The sequence below is a fragment of the Oncorhynchus keta genome, chromosome 28 (assembly GCF_023373465.1).
Source record: "Oncorhynchus keta strain PuntledgeMale-10-30-2019 chromosome 28, Oket_V2, whole genome shotgun sequence".
Classification (NCBI taxonomy): domain Eukaryota; kingdom Metazoa; phylum Chordata; class Actinopteri; order Salmoniformes; family Salmonidae; genus Oncorhynchus; species Oncorhynchus keta.
Window position 1 is genome coordinate 29,031,421 of NC_068448.1, and position 19,948 is coordinate 29,051,368.

The 19,948-nt window shown below is 41.2% G+C and overlaps 2 protein-coding genes across 12 annotated transcripts in view; both read left to right on the plus strand.

Moving 5' to 3' along the window:
• ube4b (ubiquitination factor E4B, UFD2 homolog (S. cerevisiae)) overlaps positions 1 to 10,041 on the plus strand; it is a 38,441-nt gene extending 28,400 nt beyond the window's left edge. Inside the window, 11 exon segments of the mRNA XM_035740642.2 lie at positions 673 to 772; positions 1,108 to 1,235; positions 1,717 to 1,815; positions 3,198 to 3,433; positions 3,705 to 3,831; positions 3,990 to 4,134; positions 4,238 to 4,372; positions 4,931 to 5,122; positions 5,981 to 6,155; positions 7,321 to 7,467; positions 8,439 to 10,041. Of these exon segments, the coding sequence (XP_035596535.2) occupies positions 673 to 772; positions 1,108 to 1,235; positions 1,717 to 1,815; positions 3,198 to 3,433; positions 3,705 to 3,831; positions 3,990 to 4,134; positions 4,238 to 4,372; positions 4,931 to 5,122; positions 5,981 to 6,155; positions 7,321 to 7,467; positions 8,439 to 8,506 (1,552 nt within the window). The 3' untranslated portion in view covers positions 8,507 to 10,041.
• Positions 10,042 to 11,344: 1,303 nt separating this feature from the next.
• The window catches only part of kif1b (kinesin family member 1B), a 111,926-nt gene continuing 103,322 nt past the window's right edge, over positions 11,345 to 19,948 (plus strand). For 5 of the 11 annotated variants that reach the window (XM_035740647.2, XM_035740654.2, XM_035740649.2 and 2 more), the window contains exons 1-2: positions 11,348 to 11,658; positions 12,872 to 13,035. In XM_035740647.2, the coding sequence (XP_035596540.1) occupies positions 12,930 to 13,035 (106 nt within the window). In that variant the 5' untranslated portion in view covers positions 11,348 to 11,658; positions 12,872 to 12,929. Of the gene's footprint in view, positions 11,659 to 12,871; positions 13,036 to 19,948 lie in introns of all 11 variants that reach the window. The other 6 variants (XM_035740655.2, XM_035740651.2, XM_035740652.2 and 3 more) reach the window with 3 other exon arrangements.

The window sequence follows — 19,948 nt, forward strand, 5'->3', positions numbered from 1 at the left end:
TTTCTAAGTCGAGGGCTGTTTCCTCGTCTCCTCACTCCACTGCTGCCCACCTCCACCACATTGTTCTCAACACCAGTTTAAATCAATATGCTGTTTTCGAGAAATAGTGCATTTTTTTGGGGGGGGGGTTCGGGCTCATTACATTTCTGTGATGTTGGATCAGGCCTGGGCTTGGGGCTTCAGCTCACCAGACTTGGGTAAGACCGGACTACAATTTTCAGACCCAATGACAACTCTACATGGGACCATAGAATATAGATGTCCATCTCAAGAAAGGAGTTTTCAGAGAGATTTGGCTTCAGAGTTCCAAAAATATATAAGATATTGGCTTTGGTTTTTTAGTACTTGTAATAAATGTAATGTGGTTGTCTCCAACCAGTGAAATATCAAAATGTAAATGTGTTCATACATTAGTGAGGAGCTCATTGTTACGTTTCATTGGTGATCATTTGATACATTATTGGCCTATGAGTGGAAATTATTTCATTGTGTTAAGGTGTGTATGTAGTGTATTAGTGAGTATATGAAGGCTGGATTGTATTCACTAGGCTCTCAACGTTAAGAACATTGACTTAAACGGGGAGCGACAAGCTGAAGTTGCTTGTTTTTGTTATCCGTTGCGAGATGTTTTGAATACTAATGAATGCGACCCTGTTTTGTTTGGCATGGCAGGACCGTGGAGGAGCTGAAGAACAGTGAGAGCCAGTGGAAGGACTCTCCACTGGCCAGCCGACACCGAGAGATGCTAAAGAGATGCAAAACCCAGCTCAAAGTTCGCTAAGAGATTTTTCTTAATGGATTATTTTTTAAATCTCCTCCCACTATTTTCAGGCTGAAAGGACTTAATCCACTCTCTCATCTGCTTGTGTTCTGCTTGTCATACGTGATAATGTTTTGGTAATTTTTAAGTGTGTAAACTCGATTTCCTATTCCAATCCCGTGTCGTCAGTTTGTTTTCCGAATCATCCGTTTTGGTTAATATCTTAGATTTTTTTTTAAACTGAAATTAGTGTTGCGAATAAGAAAATAAATAATTTCAACTTGTGTCATGAGTTAACGACAATATTCACCAGAAACTTCTCTATCTTTGATCTTCGACCTTGACAGAAACTGGTGCGCTCCAAAGCCTGTGCCGACGCAGGGCTTCTGGATGAGAACCTTTTACGCAGATGTCTGCAGTTCTACAGTATGGTCATTCAGCTCATCCTACGCATGGTGGATCCCGCCTACCCACAGTAAGACACTCTGACACAATCAGGAACTGTTTTAATGCTGCAATATGAGTTCATAGCCTACTTTACGTCATATCTGTCATAATTAAAGGGAGGGTGTGAGATTTGAGCAATTATGCTCTTTTTCTACCTAACCAGTCAGATGAATTCATCGATACCATGTTCGTCTCTTCATGCAGTTTGAAGGAAGTTGAAGGTAGTTTTGCGAACCAGTCATTGTCTTAAAGCTAGTTACCAATTACGCTAGCTCTAGTTAGCAACTGCCTTAATACTGCACGCAGGCATGAAAATGTTATCCATGGGTAAGTAGAAGAAGGGACAAGATCTCGCACAATCCCTTTTAAACTGAGGGATGCAACTTTTTTACTAAACTGATAATGATATTATGTAAATGTTTATTAGATTTATCTTTGTTATTGTTTGTATTGTTTGACATGCATAAAGTGGATCAAAAACTCATATTCCTTCCTTCCCTTTGTTGCAGCATGAGTCTACCGCTGAATCCGGAGATTCCCAAAAGCTTTGCTGCTCTGCCGGAGTTTTACATTGAAGATGTTGCCGAGTTCCTGCTTTTCGTTGTGCAGTAAGTCGACAGATCGATTGTAATTGCATAGTACAAGGCCAGACAAATACCCAAGAGTTGGATTGTATGTGTCCATTTACCCTGTTTTACCTAAAGCAAGTGATTAGTTCCATGTTTTATACATTTCTTGGAGAATTGTTAACTTCAAAGGGATGTGGCAAGAGTAGGGCCAAGAGGATTTCCTGACCATGTGACCCGACCTGGAGAAACTCCTGGCTCTCTCCATTCTCTTTCCTTTATTAATAAATACATGAGGAGGACCATCCTCTTCATCCCTGGACAAGCTTCCTCTGAGTTTCTCAATTACTCTCCCCCTTGATTCTTGCTCACGAACAGGGATGTAAACAAATTTGTGCACTAAATTTGAGAGAAATAAGCATTTTGTGCTTATGGACAATTTCTGGGATCTTTTATTTCAGCTCATGAAACATGGGACCAACACTTTACATGTTGTGTTTTATTTTTGTTCAGTATGTGTGTTCTTTTGCCCATCTTAATATTTTATTTTTATCGGCCAGTCTGAGATATTGAGATATGGCTCTTTCTTCGCAACTCTGCCAAGAAGGCCAGCATCCCGGAGTCGCCTCTTCACTGTTGACGTTGAAACTGGTCTTTTGCGGGTACTATTTAATGAAGCTGCCAGTTGAGGACTTGTGAGGCGTCTGTTTCTCAAACTAGACACACTAATATACTTGTCCTCTTGCTCAGTTGTGCACCGGGGCCTCCCGCTCCTCTTTCTATTCTGGTTAGAGCCAGTTTGTGCTGTTCTCTGAAGGGAGTAGTACACAGCGTTGTATGAGATCTTAAGTTTCTTGGCGATTTCTCGCATGGAATAGCCTTCATTTCTCAGAACAAGAATAGACTGACGAGTTTCAGAAGAAAGTTCTTTGTTTCTGGACATTTTGAGCCTGTAATCGAACCCACAAATGCTGATGCTCCAGATACTCAACTAGTCTAAAGGCCAGTTTTATTGCTTCTTTAAATCTGCACAACCTTTTTCAGCTGTGCTAACATAATTGCAGAAGAGTTTCTAATGATCAATTAGCCTTTTGAAATTATTAACTTGGATCAGCTAACACAAAGTGCCATTGGAACACCGGAGTGATGGTTGCTGATAATGGGCCTCTGTACGCCTATGTAGATATTCCATAAAAAATCTGCCGATATCTACAATAGTTATTTACAACATTAACAATGTCTGTATGATCAATTTGGTGTTATTTTAATGGACACAATGTGCTTTTCTTAGAAATGTCATTGTTTTTTAAAGTGGGGCTGTTTGAATGGGGGTAATATAAAATGACATGTATTTTTTGAAAAGGTATCTTCTGTGAAAATTGCTCTTGACTGACGGTTAGCCTCACCTTTCTATCCTCCGCCAGGTATTCCCCTCAGGTCCTCTATGAGCCCTGCGTCCAGGACATTGTCACTTTTCTGGTGGTGTTCATCTGCAGTCAGAACTACATCCGGAACCCCTACCTGATCGCCAAGCTGGTGGAAGTGCTTTTTGTCACCAACCCGGCGGTGCAGCTGCGCACCCAGCGCTTTTCCGAGATGATGGAGAACCACCCCCTGTCCGTCAAACAGTTGGTCCCGGCCCTCATGAAGTTCTACACAGGTGTGACTACTTGGTGCAGCATTTCGGGAGGGGCAGAACTAGACACATTGCGCAATTTTAACACTTTTGCATGAACACAAACTTTTTATTGTGCTGGCTTGGATATTTTCTTCTTTCCAGAATGGTTCCATCAACTATAGTGGGTGTGTAACACACCATCACAGTACGGCTCAACTTGGCTCCACTCAGTAGTGTGCAAAAGCTATTAGAGTAGAGTCAAGTGCACTGATTCTCACATGCAACTGACTCTTGTGTGCCTTCCTTTCCACAGATGTGGAGCACACCGGTGCCACCAGCGAGTTCTACGATAAGTTCACCATCCGCTACCACATCAGCACCATCTTCAAGAGCCTCTGGCAGAACATGGGCCACCACGGCACATTCCTGGAGGAGTTCAAGTAAGTGGGCTAGAATCACAACTTAATAGGTATCGTCAGCTAATAAATACTAATAAATCTAATGCTACATGTAAAATGTACTCCGACTCAGTTTGTGTGACTTCGACTGGCTTCCGAAGGCCTCCTAGTTAGTGAATCAATCTGTCTATTCCCCTTAGCTCTGGCAAGCAGTTTGTGCGCTACATCAACATGTTGATCAACGACACCACCTTCCTGCTGGACGAGAGCCTGGAGTCCCTAAAGCGCATCCATGAGGTCCAGGAGGAGATGAAGAACAAGGAGCAGTGGGATCTGCTTCCCAGGGTCAGTACGGAATTACCGGGGGGAAAACATGAACCCATTACGAAGCGCATATTAACGTGTTACAAATCGCCTTTATAATTCCTAACGACTCTTTCTCCCTCAGGAGCAGCAGCAGAGCCGCCAGTCCCAGCTGACCCAGGACGAGCGGGTGTCGCGCTCCTACCTGGCACTGGCCACAGAGACTGTTGACATGTTCCATATCCTTACCAAGCAGGTCCAGAAGCCCTTCCTCCGGCCCGTAAGTACCACTCTGACCAGGGATCAAACATATTTTACTCATACTTTCCAGTCTATAAAGGGATAAATGGGCGCAAAAACATTGTTTGCAAATGTTGTATTCAACAAATATGCGGTTAGAATGACTTTTACTGGTTGTCAACAGCCCCCACACAGCAGCCAATTAAAACATTGACAATATTTTTTTGGGCTGTTGTGCTCAAATGGGATAAAAGCGAAGGTTGTGCAGGTGCTCTTTGAAAAGGGTAGTCTATGACTGGCAGAAAAATGGGAATGACTGTAACCACTTAGTAAACTGAAAAATGTATTGTGTGCTTATTTTTACATCAAGGCACTTGTTGATTTGAAAAAGATTCTTAATTTTAAAAAGCCTTAATTTTAAAAATATTTCGATAAATATTTAAAAACATGAAAACAAACCAACTCGTTTGTGCTCAACTCGTTTGTGATACATATTACTGTATAAAGCCTACTTCAACAGTAACCATAAACAACTCCTATTCATGGATGCAGACAATATTTTTCCTGGTGACCTAACTCGCTGCTCTGTGCATTCCAGGAGCTGGGGCCTCGTCTGGCAGCCATGCTGAACTTTAACCTCCAGCAGCTTTGCGGGCCGAAGTGCCGGGACCTGAAGGTGGAGAACCCAGAGAAGTATGGTTTTGAGCCCAAAAAGCTCCTGGACCAGCTTACTGACATTTATCTGCAACTTGACTGTGCCCGCTTTGCCAAGGCCATCGCCGACGACCAGGTAAACTGTAGTAGTAGCACACCTGGCTTTCAAACAATTGGGAAATTGATTCAAACACTTTATCTGTGCTTGCCTTGTTTAATAAACCAATAGAAAAGTCCCCACACTGCTAACCTCGCCCATCTGGCACTCTAGGCAGGCTCAAGCAAACCGTCAAAGTATTTGAAAAGATTAAGTAATTGAACCCAGAGTGGGGAGGGTGGGTGGGTGGGTGGGTGGGGAGGGAGGGAGGGAGGGTAGAGTAGGGAGGGAGGGGAGTGGGGAGGGAGGGAGGGAGGGGGTGGGGAGGGAGGGTAGAGTGGGGAGGGAGGGAGGGAGGGTAGAGTGGGGAGGGAGGGTAGAGTGGGGAGGGAGGGAGGGAGGGGGTGGGGAGGGAGGGGAGTGGAGAGGGAGGGAGGGTGGGGAGTGGAGAGTAGAGGGGAGGGGGGAGGGAGGGAGGGTGGTGGAGAGGGAGAACAATATACTTTTGAGGTTTTTCAATTTGGGTTCATATATAGTATGCAAATGAAGATACAAAAAAAGGTAACAGAGCAATGTACAATAAGGCGGACTAAGCAAACACGGAATTTGTGTTAAGTACATGGAAGCTGCCATCTCCATGCACCTCTGCTATTTTGTAATCATTTGGTAGAATGACACACTCACATCCCAAAGCCTCTCAGTGATAATTCCTTCAAAAGGTAATTATATTTACTAGGAACCAAATAGAAGCAAACGGTGCAAAACTGGGTGGGATCTTCATGAATTTGTCCAATAAGAAACATTTATTTTTGTTTTTCCGTTGCAAAACGTTTTGCTGTGGTGTGTGGTAATAAATACACCCAGGCTTACATGGTGTTCTTTCTCTTCCCTTTCCAGCGGTCGTACAGTCAAGAACTCTTTGAGGAAGTTATTTCCAAGATGACGAAAGCCGGCATCAAGTCTACCATCGCCATTGAAAAATTCAAGCTACTATCGGAGAAGGTGGAGGAGATTGTCGCAAGGAACTCTCAGTCCGAAATGGACTACAGTGACGCACCTGACGAGTTTAAAGGCAAGTGTTCAAACTTTGCAATGTTAAAACTTCACTTTCTAGTGTTTGAAATCTTTATTTATTTTGTACTAATTGCCCCTGACAGCAGCGGTATGTTCATTTGGATGCAACGTCCCAGTAGGGTGGGGGGTGTCAATGCAAGTACTCTAGTGAGGGCCGTACGCCCTACCCTCTGTAGTACATAGTGGTCAGATGCCACGCATTTGCCATACCAGTCAGGATGCTCTCAACGGTGCAGCTGTAGAACTTTTTGAATATCTGTCGGACATCAGGCAGTTGTCGTCGGCAAACTTTCGTGGGCGAACAGGGAGTACCGGAGGGGACTAAGCACGCACCCCTGAGGGGCCCCCATGTTGAGGATCAGTGTGGCAGATATGTTGTTGCCATCTCTTACCACCTGGGGACAGACCGTCAGGAAGTCCAAGATCGAGTTGCAGAGGAAGGTGTTTAGGCCCATGGTCCTTAGCTTAGTGATGAGCTTTAAGGACACTGATGTTGAACGCTGAGCTGTAGTCAATGAACAGCATTCTCACTTAGGTGTTAATTTTGTCCAGGTGGGACAGGGCAGTGTGGAGTGCAATTGAGATTGCGTCATCTGTGGATCTGAGGTGTCAACTAACTGTCCCGGGTTAAAGAAAACCCTCAAGTTTTATTTTTAAGTGTGTAACATGTATAAAACCCTCAGACGGCAAACTCAAGATTTCAATATAAGGGAATGGGGGATGCCTAGTCAGTTGTATTTAACCAAATCCTTTTGAATCAGATAGGACCCAGCGTTTAATTGTAAGCTAATTTAATTGTCTTCATGATTTCCTTGCATGTGTTTCCGAGACATCAATGCTTTGATTTGAGAATGCAGACACATGCATGGAAATATACTTGCAGAGTGCGTAAAAACACTGTCTGAAGAGAGGAAAGTGTGTCGATTTTTGCTGAATTTAATTAATGTATTTTTCAACACCTCATTCAAACACGACACAACATTGTTCTCTCACATCCTGGTAGGAATACTTTTACACAGCTCAAGGCAAATTTCTATATTTTTATTTGTGCATATCACATTTAATATACACAACGTAATGTTGTGTAAATGGGAGGGCTACAACGAAGGCAAATAAATACATAATTGAAGGTACATTACATTTGTGTGTGTTTGTTTCCACAGATCCTCTGATGGACACCCTAATGACAGACCCTGTGATATTGCCCTCTGGGAACATCATGGACCGAGCTATCATCCTCCGCCACCTTCTCAACTCCCCCACTGACCCCTTCAACAGACAGCCGCTCAACGAAAGCATGCTGGAGTCACGTATGTGTGCACACACCGGCATCAAAGTCATATCCACTTAAATTGCAACTCCCTATACTCATAGCCTGCAGTACAAGATGCTAGTTTGATATGTGAGGAAAAGCAAGAACCCACTTGAAACAAATGTTACCGATGGAAAATTGAGACTTCTAAAGGCTTGGTGAACCGAACGAGTGTGCTCGCAAACACCCTTAAAATACCTTCGACTGAAAAACGACAATACAGTAGTAGTACTGTTCATTCATCATGTAACACCGTAGCCAGAAAACACTTCCTCAAAATAATGAATTTAAGATATCTCAATAAATTGTCATACGTTTATATTTTTTGCAGAGGAGAATGTTTGGTGCAGTATTTCTCAAGTGAAAAATGTGCAAGAACTGGTCTTCTATTGTTGAATGACAACAAACACGTAATTGAAGAATCCCTACTGTTAACCGATCACAGACAAAAGGGCGTAGACTTCCGATTCCGAACTTTGGCTTGCCTTGAGTGGGATAAAAACTGCTGAAAAAACCCTTGTCGAAGGCCAAAACAAATAAAAAATTCACAAAATGTTGTCATAATATATGCATGAATCGTTTTGGATTGGATGCATTTAAAAAAAAAAACTTTATTTAACTAGGCAAGTCAAGTAAGAACAAATTCTTATTAACAATGACTGCCTAGGAACAGTGGGTTAACTTCCTTGTTCAGGGGCAGAAGGACAGATTTTTACCTTGTCAGTTCGGGGATTCGATCTTGCAACCTTTCGGTTACTCGTCCAACGCTCTGACCACTAGGCTACCTGCCGTCCCTTCTCAACTCTCTTGCTTAAAAACATTAATCACTGAATAAAGTGGACCAGCACTCGACAGTTGGAATTGAAGTCTTTCTTTTAGGCAACATGTCCTACTAGCACACTTTATTAACTATATGGGTCCCCATGGGTTTGTGCTCACGTTCTGCTCTGTCATTGTCTTTATTCACAGTCCCTGAACTGAAGGAGAGGATCCAGGCATGGATGAGAGAGAAGCAAGGCCAGGGACGTTTCCTCTAATGACAGCCCAACTTCAAACGCCGCCCCGCCGTCAGTAAGGGATGTTACCACCATTAATTCACCATGCCTGAAGTAAATACCATCAAGAACGGGGGGAAAACGCAAGAGAAATAAATGAAACCTGATTTTATTTTTCTTCCCTTTATCCTTATTTTCTCGGGTCATCATCTGAAGGCCCTTAGCTCTAAAATGAAACATAATAAAGTTAAGACTTTTAAAAGGTTTTTGCTCATGACTTTGTGTATATATCTACATATATACGTAACACTGCAAGGATAAGCAGCTGTCACAGGTCTTAGCAGCAGAATGCATTTCTTCATTCATTGTTGATTTTCCCTTGGTTTTGTGACTTTATGTATACTTTGTTAGATTAATTATTACATTTCAGCTTTATGAAGGGACGGATGATACATTTAGGATTGTGATACATTTTGGTTGTCTTGGTGGTAACTTTAAACAAGACATTGAAAAGAAAGTGGCTGAACTAATTCACAATATTGTTAATCATAACCATACAGTTTACAGTACAACATGCACACATCTTGTGCCGTTTGCTGACGAGGCTTGGGAAATGAGAATACATATTTAAAAATGTAGCTTGAAATGAACGTGTTAGATTGTCTTGTAGACAAACAAAAACTAATTGTGGGCTTAATTTGATGAAAGTGGTAAGTAAAGCATTAGTTTAAATTATGTATGGTTGGTTAGTTTGGTTGTCTCCCTGTTGATGACAGACGAGTGAATACATTTTTGTTTGCATGGCCTATAGTTCAAAACCTCCCAAGCGCCTCATGGCAAACCCTCTTACGATGGAGCAGAACGGTCATAAGAATATAAAGCATCTTTGTAGCATGAACACCATTGGAAGAACAGCAGGATATAGGAACACATCTCCCACAGCAGGATATAGGAACACATCTCTCACATCAAGAGGTCTCTCAAAGCTCACTGTTTCTTAATCCTTACCCAGGTTGCTGACTTAAATGCCCAGACCCAATTCGTTCCGTCCCTCTCCTCCTTAGCCCTAACCCTTCGAAGTTTGCCGATCTGAAGGGTCTGGAAAGGTATTAACTGTGTAGTGTATCATTCTTTTACTTTATGGATCTGCGAACATCGAAGGGGTAGTGAGTGAATTGGGAGTGGCTAACTAACTTAAGGCTCGCACACATCTCACCAAATGTTGATCTCAATGTTTTTCTATATGTAAAATCAGTTTGCAAATTAGGTTGAGGTGCCAAGTGCTCTCTGCCAGCAAATGCTATTTGTGCGTCTGAGCCCTTAAAGGAAAACTACTCAGCAAAATGCATCAACATGACGTGGCAAGTGACACTTTGCTTCTTGATAGTCCAATATCTTAACTTGACTGCTGATATGCTAAACATTTTGTGACTGTATCAACAATTGACTAATGGAACAAAATGCCAATATAGTTTGAGTGGATTTGTCCTTTAACTGTACAGGAATTTGTTTATTTTACCCACATACCTGTTTTGGAATCCAGGACTTTGAATTGAAATAAATGATGATGCACACAGGTTTACAGCGATTGTTGAAATTACTTTTTCAACTGGGATGGGTTATTTAATTATATTAAGCAAAATGGGTTTATTGATTAATCTACAGAAATGGACCTTCATAATATTACATTTGGATAATATAGATCTATTGAATTCCTATGCGTAACTGTAATGTAATTGTTTTCCAATTGGAACAAATAAAAAACAAAGCATGTCAATGCAAATAGGTGTAAAGCTATTAAACTATTCCTCTTCATTCAAAGAAGTTTGAGCACAATCATCAAATACTGCTTTATTCCTTTGAATGAAAGTTACCATTAGTTTGGAATCGAGCCATTTATAAACAATGTTCACGCACACTTCCCACGCGTCTGGTTGTCAAATATAAGTAGGAAGGCAGGGTATGTAAACACCTTGATTATTACTACCGGTAATTAACTAGCATTACAGGGTACACGAGTTGTCCAGCAATTATACATAAATACTATGCAACTGTACAATAAACAATTATTTAATTAAGTTATAATAGTCAGTCATTCAGGCATTGATGGTGTTGGAGAGCCTTACTTTCCAGGCTAAAAAGCTGCAACAAAATGGTTTGCCTGTCTCACTACTATACTACTGAAGCTATTAGTGTTGTGTCAGTGACATGACCTTTGACATTGTTTTCAAGGATCACACTCTTGATCATGGGCAATAATCCTTCATATCTGTTTTTTTATTTCACCTTTATTTAACCAGGTAGGCTAGTTGAGAACAAGTTCTCATTTACAACTGCGACCTGGCCAAGATAAAGCATAGCAGTGTGAACAGACAGCAACACAGAGGTACACATGGAGTAAACAAACAAGTCAATAACACAGAACATTTTTTTATTTAAAAAAATAGTATATACATTGTGTGCAAAAGGCATGAGGTAGGCAAATAATTACAATTTAGCAGATTAACACTGTTGGAGTTCCTATGTCTGTGGACTGTTAGAATCAGATGGGGCAAAGACGCATGCAATTGATTTATCGTGAAATCATTAGAAAAATCATGAGATGCTTAAGTCTGTAGGGAAAGGTCTATCTATGTCTGAAGATTTCTTTGAATTACTGTGTAATTACACTTTCTCCTGTTAGGGGGCGCCTATACACTTTGGTCCCTGTCTAGACCTTCGTAGTGCGGTGACAGCGGTACAGGGAGCGGTAAGAAACCCTGCAGTATGGCGTCACGGCCAAATGCAACGGACCCATCGTATTTCGTGGAGTTCTATTGGCTCCCCATCGCATTGCTCATGCATTAGTCTGATTTCATTGGCTTATCAAACTGACAATCAGTCTAGTCGAAAGGGAGTTGACGTAATCTTTTCAGTAAATCAAGGTACTCTATCTGTTCTTTTTTTGCTTGTGTGCAGATATACGACCGCTTTTCATCTGAACTGGAAAATAACCTCATTAAGGAAGCAACGAATGCAGTGGAAGCCTGTCTGGTGGAGACTTAAACACTGCTATAATGGGTGTTTTTCATGAAAGTGGGCTTGACCATTTTTTTGCGAGCATACTCTGATGAACAATATTATACTTAATTGTAAAGCTTATTGGTTTTCTCTACTTTTCTATGGTGTTCTAGTCTTCGTTTCGATCTTCAAAAGTAAGTTGCATAAACATTACCTGTTTCATTTCATTCCGTTTTTACTGTAGAGCGAGCGACTTTTTGTTGTTGCTTTTCCTTAAAATTAATTTAGTAATCTGTTGTATTCTGATCGCAAACGTTTAAAATACTTTGTTCTGATTTGATATCAAATAGACTACCTATGCACGATGGTATTGTTGTAAATTATCCCAAAACGAATATCCTGCGCGTGAAGTCATTATCGCGAACGGCGACATAAGGCCATTCAAATCAATGTCTTTATAACGCCATTTTTATATCCGCAGATGTCACAGTGCTTCTACAGAAACCCGTCCTAAAACCACAAATAGAAAGCAAGGCAGATGTAGAAGCACCGTGACTAGGAAAAACTCCCTAGAAAGGCAGGAACCTAGGAAGAAGGTTTGATTTCGTCAGTACGATATCTGCTGGTTTTAGTAACGGGCCTACATTGTTTCACTTAATCTTACAAACATTTGGTATGTGTTGCCAAATGCTTTGCAACAATTTCTAATGTTTACCACTAGCCCTTTTCAAATTTCGAAAATATTTTTTCTAAACATTTTTCAATGTGTAGCCAGGTGTCTGTGCGTTTGCATATAGCAAATATGGTAGATAGAATTGCATGGGCGTATGCCTCGGCTAGTAAATGGCTGACTGCAAGGACATGGTGAAAACATCAGATTTCTGCTAGTCGATGCTGGGCCCTTTTCTAGAGATTGTACAAACTAACAATCCTAATGAAATTGTCAGTATGTAGACTAATAGGTATACCTAATAGGCAGTCTACTGTTTTTATTCAGACATTTATTTATGTAGCATATCGGTATAATGTAGCCTCTATGCGATGAGTCGGCCATATTGTAGGCTCCTCTAAACTAGTCTGAGCATTTGGCCTACAAACTGAGATAACGGGAATTAGGTTTCGTTATTTTACCCTTTAGTGACCTATACTTGTAATCTGAGAGAAATGCATAATATTTCAGATTTTAATGACGAGTGACATCTACTTTAGACCTTCTGTTGTCGTTTCTCCAATTGCTTTGTATTATATTTAAATGTGATGCTATTTAACAGCTTGTCAACATTGTGGCCGTATCACCTATTTTACCCCTAGTATCGAATCTAACAAGTCATCCCTTTATTACTTATGACAACATGCATTGAATTTGTATGTAATTCAAAAGTAAAGTAATAGTTTTTCTTTCTTCAGGAGAGTATTTTTTGGAATCATACTACTGGGTACTGGGTGAAAGTCCTAAACTGCTGCCATGTCTGGGGCGTCTGTGAAAGTCGCTGTCCGAGTTCGTCCCTTTAACTCGAGAGAGACAAGCAAGGAGTCAAAATGCATCATTCAGATGCAAGGCAATTCTACCAGTAAGTAACACACACAAACATACACACATATATAATATCCTCATTATATTTTGGACCACTTGACCGATACAAATCTGGCTTCATGACACATTGGTTTCCACATGCCCAAGCCAGCTCTGTACCTTAGGGGTCTTGGTTGAAAACAGTAGAATGAACAAAGTGAATGCATCAGTGTTGAAAAGAAACAGCCTGAAAAGGGAAGGAAAGCTGTTCTGAGTGAATTCCTCTTTGTAAAGAGATGCATGCCTGAGGAGCCTCAGTGTGAGAAATGCTGAGTTGGTCCATTCTGACACGGTTTGTGTCCCTAATGGAACCTTATTCCCCATATAGTGCACTACTTTTGACCAGGATCCATAGTGCACTACTTTTGACCAGATTCCTATGTAGGGAATAGAGTGCCATTTGGGATGCATTCAGAGCCTGCTCTTTGGGCTTTCTTCCCCCTTTCTATTCATCAATGCCTTGTCCCACAGTTGGGACTATTTGATATTGGTAGCAGTGCTTATCACTGGTCTGGAGTGTGTGGTTATGTCATCCCCGAGTTGATGTGGAATACTCCAGAAAACACAAGTTCCACTCCACGCAGCCTTTTGGTGCACCTTCGAGGGCAGACAGTAGAACTGTTTTGAAAACATGCCCTTTAATATTAGGTGGACAGTTCATATGTAGAAAATAGACAAACTATGAAACATCAAAAGTGGATGTTCCAGTATGGAAAAACCAACAGTTATGATATAAAGCAAAACTGTTTTCAAAGAGTAGTTGGACCTCTGTGCTGCTACCAGCTCAACCATAAGCATTCCTGTCATTTAGAAAAGCGCTCTCTACAAGATGTTGAGGTTGAAACAAACAAAATGGCCTTAATTGCTATTCAGTTGCTGTATCAGCAGATGGAATTTGTCCCCATCCAATAGCATATAATGGGAATCAATGATTCAGATGGATGTTGTACAGACATATTTAATGTGCTGCCCAAAGCTAAGGTCCAAGTGACAGCACAGCAATATCACATTTCTGTTAGCACAGAGAAAATGAGGATAACGCTATAATGTTGAATATAGAGATGTGCTATTTGGAAAAGGAGATGTCGCTGTCATGTTTTTTTTCCTCCTTAGTAATTCAGTCATTTTGGATTTATCCAATGTTACAAATCCTTTTGGATGTTTTTAGCCAGTGATTCACCATGTCCACTTGTGACTATGGGTCACCATTTTTTTTTATTTCTATGGATAGTTCATTCAAAAGCATCCACATTTTTTTCCTATGTACTGAAAGTGCTCGGTCTTGAAAAGTTGACTGGAAATGTAAAATAAAATGGTATTTTATTAACAGTGGATTAATGAACAAAATACTAAAATGTAGTTTGAGTGAACTATAGTTATTCCAAAACCGGTCTTTGAATGGCACATTAAAACCCTCATGAGACAAACGCCATCTCATTCATGTCAGGTAGTTATACGCCTTGTTATAATATTGACCTGGTACTCAGAGCCTGTAACACAACCCTTTTATCAACCTGTTCCATGAACTGGTTTTTGATTTGCCTTGAAGTTCAGTTGTCGCCTTTAGTCATTTGTGTTATTTCAATCACACCAGCTGGTCGTTGATTGCATCCATCAATGCCACACTTGCATGCACTTCCTAAGGACCAAACCTATCCAAAGGAAAGCTTTTAGTAGAATCCTGAATCTTTTACTTCACATCCTGATGCTTTTTCATTAGGCCAATGACACTTCGATGTGACCTGGGTGACTTGTGGGGTGTGAGTTTTTTTTGTGGGGGTGAGTAGCAGAGGGGGAGAGGGAGGCTGCAGCAGTCTTGCTTCTCTTCCTATCACATGCACAGATTGCAGAGCACTACTCCATTGCAGATGGTATAATGAGAATGCTGTCTTGCCCATGGCAGGCAGGCCCACATGCATTCATAGTCCAGACTGTCAGCCAATGAGAGAACATGCCCTTTATGCAGGTCACTTCAGTGTTTCCCTAACATTGTATAGGTGAGTCTCCCTACCGCTGCCTAAAAATGTGGATATGGGTTCAGTTGAAAAATTGGTTAACCCCTTAGAGTCGATGTCCGCCCCCCCCCACGGAAATCTAATTAGCGTAGGGGGAAAAATCCCCATCAAAATCTGTCTGTTTAAGCTAGATGTATTTTTTTTTTGTTGCATGGGCTGTGTCTCAATCTGCCAATGGCAACCTTCCACATCTGCGGTGGAAGGTGGCCGAACTACAGCGGTGTTTGTCAGACCATGAGACATCCCGAAAACCGTTCTTCTCACAAACGTCTGTAGCGTCCAAACAGTTTGGGCTACACACTAATATGACTCCTCTATGGAAAGGTGAGACTCTCACAAATGCATATGTCGGTTGTTTTGCTCTAATTAAAAAAGAAAAAAAATGAATGCAAGTATGTGTGGAAGTAGTTTAGTGCCAAAACAAATTGGTTAATTATGGGTAAATTAAAAAATATATGTAATTTCCTGATCTTTATCTCTCAGATATAGGACCGACACCGAACAAACTTCCTTTTGATAGATTTCTTTGACTGTTTTTCCATGTATGAATCTGTTATTCAATATGTTTCTTTGTGCTAATAGCATTAAGGCCAAATGCAATTTTATATCAAATATTTATGCCTAAAGGGATCCTAAAATTCAAAGTCAAATAGATAAATGATCCTTGGTATGATGATCTTAAAACATTTCCATATGTTAGATTAGTAGAACCGCTTTTTTTGCTGTGTGAAGAGCTCTGCCAAATAGCATTGAATATAGGTTCTTCATTAATGAATAATATACTGAACATTTCTGCTTATACCCTATCCATCAACTGTCGATGTGAGATTTAACCCTATTAATACTTACAAAGATGTACCTAAGATGATGTCATTTTATTTATACAATTGTTATAGGGGAAACACTGAGTTGGGGTTATATAATGATGCTTCTATCACTACCTAATATAATGCGCCCCTTCCAAAAAATCTCGAAAGCCATTACACAGAGGAATGTTCTACCACTGTTCACTTTGATGTTTTGGGAAGGTATTTCTCTCATAATTGAAGGCATTCTTTGATCATCTCTGTGGCGCTGAAGGAATAGAACTGAACAATTGAACAAAGCCTTCCTTCTGTTTACAAGGTTGTACGTGAAGCACAGGTTTTGAAGACCGCAACATGTGTATATGGATGACATGTCATTGTTTAGCTAAGATGAACCTCCTTTCCTGCAATGCACCATCAAATTGTTATTTTACAGAAGTCCCACTTGAAAACATCTGGGCCGTATTCACAAAGTGTTTTAGAGTAGGAGGCAGTACTGATCTAGGATCAGTTTTGCCTTTTAGATCATAATGAATAAGAACATGGAGGACCTGATCTTAGATCAGCACACCTACACCGAGACACTAAATACGTGCCCCGATCACCCCTGTCCATTCACTGTTATCTAAAAGGAAAAATCTGATTCTAGATTATCATTCCTACTCTGAGACCTTTATGACTCCAGGCTCTGTTTTCGTGTATGTGTGTGTGTGTGTATATATCTATATATATATCTCAATGTCCTTCGGTTGTGTTGTATTTCTGCTACCCTTTAGATATAGTTGTAATTTAAATGGGATGGAGAGGGGCCTGATTTACAGTAGGGTGTCTGTCTACGGATAAGCCTGGTCAGCTTGCTGAGAGAAAGCAGCTGTGTTTTTTACTGGGCTGTGATGCTCCCCTTATTGTTGTCATTCTGTTGCCACCCTCCCTCAAGGTGTGTGTTCATTTGTGTCTGTGTCAAGGGCATGTGCCATCACTCTCCCCCTCTACTTTCCTCTGTGATTATACAATGTGCAGGGGATGAACTCAAGGCCTCTGCGAGCAGGGTGATACTAAGCAAGGTCTCTTTCAGTGGAGACCTGTGCTCAGACATACCATTGCCAAAGTAATTAGCCGGAAATTTCACAAAATGGGTTGCGGCACGAGCTAGCGTTAGAACACTATGTGGACAGATCTTATGAGTTTAAAGCCTACCCTTAATGATGAGCCAGATGTGCTGCTCACAATGGTCCATGTGTCTTGTTATGTAAGCCATGTGTTCTATTCCCCCTCCCTCCTCCATCACTCGTATATGTAGCGTGGTGGTTTGCGGCTGTGTCAAAGAAGGTTCACTGCTACACTATCGCAAGGCTAACAGTGTTAGATTACAAATGTACTGTATAACATGGTTGATTGCTGCAGCAAAGAAGGACCTCTGATATGCTATTGCTAGGCTAACAGTGCGGGCTAGGCTAATGCTAACCTATTAAATGTGCATAACCAGATTCACGTCTTCAGTGCTTAAAGGGATACTTTGGGATTTTGGCAATGATGCCCTTTATCTACTTCCCCAGAGTCAGATCAACCATGAATAATTGTTTTTATGTCTCTGTCATATATGATGGAAGTTAGGGGTAGTTTTGCGAGCCAATAATAACTAGCATTACCCACAGACTTCCAGTCATTGCGCTATCTATGAGCATGCTAGCAATATCCCTATCAAGATGCACTATGCAGAAATCGCTCCACCATTTCTTGGTTGCAAAAATTCTAGAAGTTAACAGAATTTCTTTTTTTGTGACAAAAAAATATATAGTGTCTTTGTTCCATCTAAAACGCTGTTAAATATATTTTCAGCTGTTTTGAAGCTGGTGTACAAAACAGAAAGAAAAACATGCAAAAACTAAATTTTAAGAATGGGAAGCATAGAAGTGGTGCACACGGAACAGACTTGCTTTCAATGAGCGAAAACAGGTTTTTAGAAATGTTGGAAACTTTATAAAAATGTAAAAAACATACCTTATTTTAATAAGTATTCAGATCCTTTGCTATTAGACTCGAAATTGAGTTCCGGTGCATCCTGTTTCCAGTGATCATCCTTGAGATGTTTCCTCAACTTGATTGGAGTCCACCTGTGGTAAATTCAATTGATTCAACACGATTTGGAAAGGCACACACCTGTCTATGTAAGGTCCCACAATTGACAGTGCATGTCAGAGCAAAAACAAAGCCATGAGGTCGACGGAATTGTCTGTAGCGCTCCGAGACTGGATTGAGTCTAGGCACAGATTTGGGGAAGGATACCTAACCATTTCAGCATTGAAGGTCCCCAAGAACACAGTTGCCTTCATCATTCTTAAATGGGAGAAGTTCTGAACCACCAAGACTCTTCCTAGAGCTGGCCACCTGGCCAAACTGAGCAATTGTGGGAGAAGGGTCTTGGTCAGGAAGGTGAGCAAGAACCTTGTGGTTACTCAGAGCTCTAGAGTTCCTTTGTGGAGATGGTTGTCCTTCTGGAAGGTTCTCCCATCTTTGCAGCACACCACCAATCTGCCCTTTATGGTAGAGTGGCCAGAAGAAAGCCACTCTTCAGTAAAAGGCACATGACAGCCTGCTTGGAGTTTGCCAAAAGGCACCTAAAGACTCTCAGACCATGAGAAACAAGATTGAACTCTTTGACCTGAATGCCAAGCGTCATGTCACTTGGGCTTCCGAGTGGCACAGCGGTCTAAGGCACTGCATCTCAGTGCTAGAGGCGTCACTACAGACCCTGTTTCGATTCTAGGCTGTATCACAACCAGCCGTGATTGGAAGAGCAGCACACAATTGGCCCAGTGTCGTTCGGGTTTGGTCGGGAAGGCCGTCCTTGTAAATAAGAATTTGTTCTTAACTGACTTTTTTTTTTTAAAGAGAAAAAATGTCATGCTAGTGGCAGCATCATGCTGTGGGCATGTTTTTCAGCGGCAGGAACTGGGAGACTCTTCAGGATCGAGGAAAAGCTGAACTGAGCAAAGTACAGAGATCCTTGATGAAAACCTGCTCCATAGCCCTCAAGACCTCAGACTGGGGTGAAGGTTCACCTTCAAACAGGAGAACGACCCTAAGCACACAGCCAAGACAACGCAGAAGTGGCTTCGGGACAAGTCTCTGAATGTCCTTGAGTGGCCCAGCCAGAACCCGATTGAGCATCTCTGGAAAGAACTGAACATAGCTGTGCAGCGACGCTCCCCATCCATCCTGACCAAGTTCAAGAGGATCTGCAGAGAAGAATGGGAGAAACTCTCCAAATACAGGTGTGCCAAGCTTGAAGTGTCATTCTCAAGAAGACTCAATGCTGTAATCCCTGCCAAAAGTGCTTCAACAAAGTACTGAGTAAAGGGTCTGAATACTTATGTAAATACATTTGCAATTTATTTTTTATTTTATGGGGTAGTGTGTGTGTGTAGATTGAGGGGGGGAAATATTTTATACATTTTTAGAATAAGGCTGTAACATAACAAAATGTTGAAGAAGTCAAGGTCTGAATACTTTCCGAATGGACTGTATATGCACTCTTCAGGTTTCCGCTCACCGTTCTCTGTACCTGTTAGTGTGCATGCTCTTCCACTGCAGAATGCAAGAATATTGTCAAAGTACTAGTATGTTCCCTCAAAATACACTCCCTATTTACTTTCAAAATAGCATTGGCCAGCTGACTCGTTCCAGGTATGTTGTCTGAGTAAAGCCAAATGTGTATATACTACACCAGGTATTCCCAAACTGAGGTACGCGCAATGCTTTCGGGGGTATGCCAAATAAAAATGTGATTCGCATTTTTAAAAAACTTTTAAATCACTTTTTCAAACAGTCCGTTTATATTTTGTAACGGGGCGAAACATTTGGGTGAGGTTTTTTTTCTCGCCTGAGCAGCCTTGTTTCACTGCCAAAAATAAAAAAGGAAACCCATCTAGTGTTCAGCAAAATAACACAATATCAAATAAAGGTAGCCTACTCAAATAATTAACATCCAATCACATTAACTGTTACTCTCACGGGAATTCCACTAACGGTCCGTATGTAGCCAAACATAGTGGCTGCTCATTCCGTTTGCTCGAAAATGGTTAAAAAA